Source organism: Phoenix dactylifera, unplaced genomic scaffold (assembly GCF_009389715.1).
Source record: "Phoenix dactylifera cultivar Barhee BC4 unplaced genomic scaffold, palm_55x_up_171113_PBpolish2nd_filt_p 001539F, whole genome shotgun sequence".
Classification (NCBI taxonomy): domain Eukaryota; kingdom Viridiplantae; phylum Streptophyta; class Magnoliopsida; order Arecales; family Arecaceae; genus Phoenix; species Phoenix dactylifera.
The window spans coordinates 1-9,660 of NW_024068848.1; the positions used below are offsets into that span (position 1 = coordinate 1).

Genomic DNA, 9,660 nt, shown 5'->3' on the forward strand with positions numbered 1-9,660 from the left:
ACCGAGCAACTGAGGGTTCCCTCTTCTCCCTGCATCAATTCATCAGGTTGTTCTCCCTTGCTCTTCCATTGCTCCTCAGACCTTTCTCTTCTTCAAGGCTTTCCGTTTCTCCTCTCTGTTAGTGATTCATATGTAAGATTTTAAAAAGAAAATATCCATCCAGGACAGAGAGAGAATATGCTCTTGGATTCATAATTAAAAACTCTAATCTAAAAGGGAACTGTATGGAAAAGATATTTAATAACCATGAATGACAGGGAAGATAGGATGATGCAGATCACAGAAGCCTTACCTAGCTTGGGAAATTTCCTCTCTAGAAGGAAATTTCCGTTTTTTCCTCAGCTTGGCTTTGGATGTAGGTGATACCTTTCCTTCATTTGGGGTTCCCCTTTTAGAACCACTCTTTTTCTTTCCTTTACCCTTTTTCAAAATTTTTAGCTTTTCAGGTTTTCCATTTGGGACATCAGTCTGTACATCCGTATTGTCATCAGTAACTGCTGCCTCTTCTGTTTTTTCTGATGTCTTAGGAGCTTCTGAAGCTGCTGGTTTGGAATTGCTTAGCTTCTTCAGCTGTAGGAAGTAATTATAACAAAATTGCGAAAGTTAGACCACACATCAATATATACTTGGTAGCAATATTACCAATTGTTCTACACAGAGAAAAAGAGAGATGCAAGCCTTGCAGATAAATTGAGTACAATTCGGTCAAATGTGCACTTCTGTCTACACATAACTATAGTTGATGAACAGGATATACTAGTCTGGGGAATAGAACAACGAAGTATGTTGTTTTGACATATGGAAAGGTATCTAAAATTTGGAGTCTGGTGCTTCGTGTTGATGCATTAAAAGACTTCATCATGTTTCTTCTCATTTTGATCGATATTTTGTAGTTGAAGTGCTATATTACTTTATAAAATACATCATGATGGAAGAAGTTGTCAAGTTCTAATGTAAAATACAGTTTAACTAGAAAGCTTAATATTGATGACCAACTAACTTTAATGGAAGATTAATTGACATAAGGCATCAGCACAAGTCATGGAAAAAATGAGAAGATAAATGGAGATATTCCCAAAGGGATTGGGGGAAAGAAAAAAGGCATGACAATGTGTTGTGTGATAGAACACAGCTTGGAAGTTAAGAGAGTTGTACGATGGAAAGAGTATCAATATGCAAAGGGCAAATGCAGTAAGGAACAGGATACTCAGGTGGGAAAAATTCGGATTAAATAACAAGGAAATAAAGAAAGTCTAAATGTGTTCCCTTCTTTTGGGTTAAAGCAAGAATGCCTAAATGTTAAAGTAGAAAGAAAAAGAAATTCATATATATTTGGAATGACGCTCAGAATGAGGACTGAAATTTTGGCTTGAATTTTTTTCTCCCTTTTGTGTGTGAATTACTGTTTTTTTTTACTTCTTTGTGCAGTGGCGGTGAAGCCATTATGGGTAAGATTACTTAATGGAGGTGGAAACTGCAAAGCATGCAGGAGAGATGCTCATATCATACCCTTTAGCCAAAGGAGCTGGCAATAGATACTCAAGCCACTGAAGAGCTGTTTAGCCAAATGGAGACAGAAGCTTGAGCATCAAAGCATTGGCTAGCTAAGTAGCTGGGAAAGCTTGAGAAAGGAAATCCGCCACCGCTAGAACTTCCAAGGCTCTTGTCCACGTGTTCCTTCAGAATCTAATATGAATGCTCAATGTATGGCAAGAAGAGGCAGAATGTATAGGCAGCAAATATGGCGGAAAGGCAAGAGTGAACTCTTTCAGTTATTTGGCAAGAGTTTCCTAGGATAACCATTTTGTATAAGCCTTGTGGATTAAAAGATAAGGGATAAACATATCAGGCTTTACAATTGAAGAAACCCTAGAAGTAATCTAGATCATTTAATTTAAAATGCATGATTTCAACTACTACATCTAGTACAAACAACTTTTACTAACAGCCTGAGACTAGTATATATAGCTCCAACTAACTTAAAATTTAAACTGATTTAAAGAAAGCCCATGATAGCAACAAAACCCCTAAAATTTGCTAGGACCAGAAAGGGATGATTGCCTAGCTATCAGGCGTTTCTAGGCCATCAAGACAATTCAATGCAGTAAAACAAATTATAAATCATAAACCACCAAGAGTTTTTTTCATATTAATTACAGTTTCATCACTCCTTCCACCAATCACACACCTTTTGTCAGCTCAAGCCTTTCCAACTTGTTCCCTGCAATTTCCGTCCAAGATGTCCTATGTCAACTCTTCCCATTCAGCTGTACTACACAAATTTAGGCATCTCTAACCAAGGCCTTTCGAGATATTAGTTCAAGACGTTTGAAAAACCCAACAGGTTTCCATCACCTCTCTAATGTAATTATTCAAACCATATCCTTGTAAACCGTAACACGTATCCTATGAAGTGATTTCATCTTCATATGTATTACCTTAAATATATGCATCATTCGTATCATGGAAAATTTTAACAACAATAATAATATCAACCTTGTTCTTGTTTTGGATCTTCCAAACTCCTACGGCTTGCTGATCTCATGTAAGACTTCAAAATTTCATCAGCACTGCTCTATCCTTGCAGTCTTTGGTGTAACTGATCCCAGATAATAAATAAAATTTTATGGCAGATTTTCAGACATCAATTATGCTTTGTGGTTTTCTATGTACTTCAGATTTCAGTTTCATTTGTTATTTATAACCTTCCTTGATCTTCCTTCCATCATATTAATTTTACCAATCACATGTTTATTTTCCCCACAGACAGCATTATTCACAAATAACATGAACCATGCAGCCCCTTCTCCATAATTCATTTATGACAGGTCTGAAGAGACAAGCGATTAAAATAGCTATGGTGCAACTTTAATCACATCCAATCTTGGTGTATATCTGTGCAATAACATAAGGAAAATTGCACCTCCTTTATGTTGTGCTTTATATTTTAACTACTATACACTACCCATGTGTCTCAAAGTCGCCATATTTAACCAATGCTGATACAACATCAATGTATCTTCAAGGGATAGGTACACAGACAACTTATTCATTATAAAGGTATGCTATGCAATTTCTTAGTGTATACATTAAGAAAAATAGTTTGACATTAACTCGTGTTAAGATGTTCTATGTCAATAATAAACAATATTATTGCAGATAAAGAAATGCAGGTAAAGCACAGCTCAAGTTCATAGCCAAAGAGTCAACTTTGTGTGTATCGCTACATGAAATAACACAAGTTACTATTTTTTGAATATAAATCACCAAAAAATTGAGTTGAACCCTTTTGTTTGATATATTTTAGAAAATCATTTACCTTGGCCACAAAAAAGCCTTCCATGTTGTTTACATGGGGATAAAACCGCCTTGTTTTTTCTAAAGAAGGATGAAACCGCTGATCCCTAAAGCGAATGAATCTGGACAACAGAGAAACTTGCCATAAAGTTCAAGCTATTATAAGAGTGTAAAAAATGTAAAAAAATTAATTGTAACATACCCTGGGCGACCAAAGTCCAATCCACATGGCACAAGCTTTACATCTCTCTTTTTGAGTGCATAGTCTATAACTGCTTCATTCTGCAAGACATAAAGAAATGCCTTAAAACAATAGCATGTTAATCTTGAATTTTAATTAACTTAGGAGGCATTCACGTTTTATACAAACCTCAGGAATCATCACAGAACAAGTTGAGTAAACTATGTACCCCCCTGATTTTGAATTAGCATCCACTAAATCAATTGCTGCTAAAATCAGTTGCTGCAAGAACATTAATACACATTCAGGAAATCAATATATAATTGCCCATCTGAATCTGATTATTCAATGAACATAAATCAGAGAATGCACATACAAAAATAGACAATTGGATATCAAGTAAATGGATTTGATTGGCAAGGTGGTAATAGGTCCCAAATTAAACCCTCGTGTGCTAAATGAATCAAGAGATAGTGTTCTCAAATATACACAGCTGATACCTTTCTCAGAGAATGGAGTAGCTGGAGAAAAATAATATCATTGTCACAACAAAAGGGGCTAATCTTAATCTAACAAGAGAGACCGTTGTCAGCAGGGTGTGCATCTTATATTTTTTATTATCAGCAGGCACGTTAGAGATGATAAAGAATATGTTATTTGGTTAGACAAATCAATTGTTCTTCTAACTAATTGAGATAACACTAAAATATCTAGAATAGGAAGAATTTCGGTCACTTATGCAAATGTTAGCATATATTATTGTATCTTTTACAACTCTTGTAACTCTCTCTCTCTCTCTCTCTCTCTCTCTCTCTCTGCGCGCGCGCGCGCACGCGGGTGGGTGGATTTGGGGGTGGGGGGGTAGCAGTTTGCAAGAGAAAACAGAATACAATGTGCATGACACAAGCATGATTTTTAATATTGTGAACCTAAAGCACTAATAGGCTCGCTAGAATCTAGACTTCCTAAATGTAGAAGACATTTAAACAAATGAGACTTGAAGAGCACCCTAAACTCAACCGAAAAACCCATGACAGGCCTTTTTAAGGGACATCAACCGCTGAGAATAAATAAAAAAAGGTGTTAATTAAGCCTCATTCCCAAAAATGGAGAAGTCGTGATCTGATCATTTCAACAATGTCAAAGAAACATCACCTGCTAAAGAAAAAGCCAACTTACCTTTTGCAGGAAAGCACAATTTTGTACATCTTCAATGGACTTGGATGTTTTAATAGATTGTTGCTCTGGGCAGATAGTCTTCAAAGAACAAAAAGGTCAAGCCACTCATTAGTTGAACAGTTCGTACAAGAAATAAGAACTACATGCTGTAAGAGAAGGTGACAAGCTAAACTCACTCCAATGCCGGTGCAGGGGGCATCCAGTAATACTCTATCAACAGAATTTAACCCAAGAACCTTCGATAGCTGAACTCAAAGATACCACATCATCAATAACTTCAATTTTCTAATTACCTACTGCTCTATCTCTTGCATTCAGCAAAAACAATCCTCAGTAATTATTTCAATATTTTATTCTACTGGACAAGCAAGTGTACACAAAAATCACCAGGCTGATGAAGTATGCTGACACAATAAATCAAATTCATCAAATTCATTGATGAAGGAAAACAACACACGAGATATGTATAAAAATGAGGAGATGTTTCCTTAAAAAAACTACTAGACATCTGAAAACAAGAATATGGTCTGCACAACATGAGATATAACAAAAATCATCAATTGAGAACAAGGTCGCCGGTACCGTCCTGAACCACTTGAATCGAGGCATACCGAGACGTACCGGCGGCCGATCGGAACAATACCAGCATTTAGATCGAGAAACCAGCGAGGGAGGAGGAGAGAGAGAAAGGGCGGAAGAGAGAGGGAAGGACAGAGCCGTACCGGTGCCGGAACAGGGGCTTCAGCCCTTTTAGATGATTTTATTTAAAAAATTTCAAAAGAAATAAAAATAAAGGAGCCAACACCCCTGTTTCATTTCAAAATCGGGGTTCCTCCCGCATGCCAACATCGTGGAGGAGAGAAGGCTTCGAAAGCCCTCAACCCCCACCCCCTCCGCCTCTCTCGCTCTCCGCCACTCTCTCCTCCTCCTCCCTTCCTCCCTCCCTCTCTCTTTTCCATTCTTTCCTTCTCCCTTTCCCTTCCTCCCTCCCTCCCTCTCTTCCTCTCTCTTCTTCTCCCTCTCCCTCTCCCATGTCAGTTCATGCCAGAACAGCTCGGCACAGTACCATACCATACCACTGCCCTACTGGCACGAGTGCCAGTTCCAATACTACAGACCTTGATTGAAAATATTTTTAAAAATATCCAAGACTAAAAATTTCAATTCATTTGACGTCAAGAGAACAAGCACAAAACATAAAAGCCACAAAACAAAGACGACCAATCAGCTATTCACGATAAGAAATAACAGCATACAGCTGATATTCAGTACCATATAGAAGATAAATATACTAACCTCCTTCCCATCATAGTTGCACACTACAGTGTTTGTCACACCCATACGATGTATATTTGCTAGCAGTGACTTAAGCCTTGGTTCCTTGTACTCATTTGCATAAATTATTCCTGGGAGATTAAGGAGATTTTCAAAAAATAAAATAAAATAAAATAAAACTAGAGATAATACAGAATTGTAATATATGATGACAGGATATAGTCAAGATTAACAGCTTAGAAATGAAAAGGCCAAAATCAGCTTAGAAAAACATTGATTTGATAACATGCTTATCTAATCAATCATTTAGAATGTACAGCTTTAAGTTATTCAACTGATTGATTTATATGCAAAGAATAGAAAGGCAGATCATTACTAGTACTAGATGCATCACAGATAGGAAAGATGAGAAAAGGTGCACATAACTAAGGAAGGCGTGTATGAGATCCTCGAAAGTTGTAATTGACAAATTACAAAGCCATTTTCAAATTATCAAGATTTGCAACTGATCCACTCATGCATTTCTTCAAATAGAGAATTTTGTTTGGGAAATGTTGGCCGCCACGCTATTTTTTGCCTTTCGTAAAAAGGTAACTCAGATTAGGAGATACATATACTTCTATACTGTTAATACTAAATTGTTTTAATACTAGTACAGAAACGTATATAGTGTGCATAGCTACAACTAGGGATGGCAATTTCTGACCGGGGCCCACCAGCCCATCTGAACCCATCCAAAATAATGTAAACAAGATAGGAGAATCTATTTGAAGAAACATATTAGCTAGGCATGCAAACACTTAGGTAGGATGCATTGCATTTACCAGAATTCTTCATAAGAGCTGCAATGTACGTCGTCTTACCTCCTGGAGCAGCCCTGGAGGAGCATATAATAATATTAATAAGCAGATAAGTGTGGAACAAAAATAAATTTCAAACTAAAAATTTTCAAAAAAAGGTAATAAAGCAACCGGTCTGGATGATAAACACTAAACGACTTGCATTATCAAACTCTAGGTTTATAAATACTTAAACATATCCAATTATCAAGTCATTCTCATTGTAACAACTGCATGATCAAGACTACTTTAGGGCTCTTGAAGATGCCTACCAAGTGCCATCAGTAACCGAAGCTGTAACCAGATACTATTGCAGGCACAAACCATTCAGAATATCACCAAATAGGGTGTGTCTCAAAGGTTCCTTTTCTTTTTTAAATCAATGTTTCGGGGTCATTTTCTTTGGTTTGTAGCAACTGACTAGTTTGGGGAGGCTACAGTGGATAACTCCACAGGTTTAGAAGCTTTCGGTTAGAAGTATTTTTTGTTCCTTGCAAACGCCTTTTGTCATATAAATTTAAGATTATTCTTTGCCTATAAAGGTGCGTTAGAGCTTGAAGAGTGGAAGCAATAAGCTTACAAATAGATTTGCAGTTTAACTTCAAGACCTGGCAGAGATCTCAGCTTGTGTTGGGTCCAACTAGATTTAAATACACCACAACTATTCAAGCTTAGATCGAGATTGGGGTCCAGATAAGGAAATGATGGACCTCTGTTGCCTTGTCCATTCTAACATACTTTCTCTTATAGTCAGAAACACAAGAAAAATTGTTGTTTTTATAGCAGAGCAATTGGAACTTTGACAACACAGTGAAGCCTAATTCATCCAAATGCCTGACTGATTTTCTTAGTATATTTTTCAATTATGATAAAATCTACAGTGGCCATGCTTTAAGTTATTCTGTAATTAGAGTAGTAGTCTGTGATGAATAGCAGTTAACTGAATGAACTTATTGATATAAGAATGAACAACTTTCTTCAAGCATATGACCAGAATATCTTACGCCATATCAACAATTCGTTCCTTTTCTTGAGGAGCAAGCGCCATGACAGGTAAAAAAGAATTTGCAGCTTGTCTCTGCACAAAATAAACATTAATCATCTCTCTTAAGAAAATCCAGAAATGTCGATGGACAAATACAATAAGATCGTTGGAGTTGAAACATTAGATACCATGTAGTGCCCGGCCAGATATTCAGGAGTTGCACCAGTAGGCACTTGTGACTCATATACCACAAGCCCAACCTGTCATTTTATACCATGAATAGCTTTTTAAACTCCAAGTAACTGATTTATATGTCTGAATTAAACAACCGGACATCCATCGGTACCTTTGACCACTTCCCTATTGGATCTAGATTGACCCCTCTATTTATTAGAACACCAGCAAGATCCCGCCTACGAGTCTATACCAGGAAAAAAATATGGAGTGATTAAGCATATACAGCTAAATAAGCAATTTACACAAAACTAAAAAACAGTGTTAAACTTTACTTTGAAATCACTAGGTGAAAGTTAGCTATTTTAAGAAAACATAAATGGGTATGATGGCATACCAATTATCATGTCACATTAAATGAAAGAAAAATAACAACAGGTACCTTTAAAGTGTTTGTACGCAAGCATTCAGGTCGATTCTTTTCAAAAGCCTCCAACAGTTCAATGAGCTCAACAGCCGAGAACATCTAGACATAGAGAAAGAACAAAGCGTAAAACATGGAAAAGGGAGGAAATCCCGAATTATATAAACAAACAAAGACAAATGGAAGAGCTTCATACCTCAATAAAACCATCGGCAAGAAACTCATTGTAGCCATAATAAGACATTATGTCCGCCTTGAGCTGGCCAATGTAATTCTTCCGACAGGTCCCCTCCTGCCTCAGAGTCTTGAAGTTCGTGAGAACACGAACAACTGGACAGACAACAATCCCAGAAGATTTTAATCAACCAAAACCCAAAAAAAATATTACATAATCACAAGAAGAATTTTTTTAAAAGGCACGGAGCATCGGAGATCAATCCTACGCACTCTCTTTTATCCTCCGCTGAAGATTCGGAAGATTCGGCGGTTGACGAGCTTCTTCTTCGAGCTCCTGTAATATAAAATTTTTAAGAAACGTGAGCTAATAAATCCAAAATAATGCTGAAAATGAGCAAAAGAAGCAGCATATTCACAAAACCTCTGTCATCGGCAATCTGAACTCATCCGACTCTTCTTTAATATTGAGCCTCAATTCCTCTTCTGCCTCCGCCTCTGCCCTCGCCCTTGCCTCATCAATCGCTCTTGACTTCGCCTCTAAATCAGACTCGTCCGACTCCGACCTCGCCTCCTCTCCTTCCTCTATAATAACCCGACAAAAAATAATCACAACAAATCCCACCTCCGAACCCAAAACCTCCAAAAGAAGGCATAAATCAGAGATAGAGATGAGACCATTGTCGCTGCCTCCTAGGAAGTCATCGGTGAAGGGGTCCCCATCGGAGGAGACGTCCGATCGAGATAGCTCGTCTTCGAGGTCGGACCCTTGGCTGCCATTTTCTTCCTCCTCGTCCTCGGGGCCGGAATCGCCGTCGAGGGGTTCGACGTCATGGACAGGTTTGGAAGAGAGGAGGTCTCTCTCCTCCTCGTCCTTCTCCTGCGGCTTCTTGTTCTTCTTCGAATTTGGCTTCGGGGTTTCGCAGCCACCTGCTGCTTCCGAGAAGCCATCGGCGTTCAGCGGGAATGAGGAGAGGGCGGCAAAGAGAGGAACAGTCGAAAAGTTTCGGGGAAGAAAAGAATAAACCCTAGGGTTTACGACATATAGCGGAAAACCATAAAAAGGGATGGGACGAGGGAGGGGTAAAAAAAAGGGGTCCACGAGAACATTGCACGTGCCGTGCACGTGATT

At 38.0% G+C, this 9,660-nt stretch overlaps 1 protein-coding gene across 1 annotated transcript; it reads right to left on the bottom strand.

Moving 5' to 3' along the window:
• LOC103708715 (25S rRNA (cytosine-C(5))-methyltransferase nop2-like) lies at window positions 1–9,660 on the bottom strand (the record flags this gene model as incomplete). The annotated part of the gene is made up of 17 exons (XM_039122479.1): window positions 1–115; window positions 293–570; window positions 3,320–3,419; window positions 3,500–3,579; window positions 3,668–3,760; window positions 4,658–4,735; window positions 4,834–4,902; window positions 5,954–6,063; window positions 6,757–6,809; window positions 7,776–7,849; window positions 7,945–8,016; window positions 8,103–8,177; window positions 8,373–8,456; window positions 8,551–8,684; window positions 8,802–8,865; window positions 8,953–9,113; window positions 9,207–9,660. Coding segments are annotated over 17 exons (2,019 nt in total), but the record flags the coding sequence as incomplete, so codon positions are not given.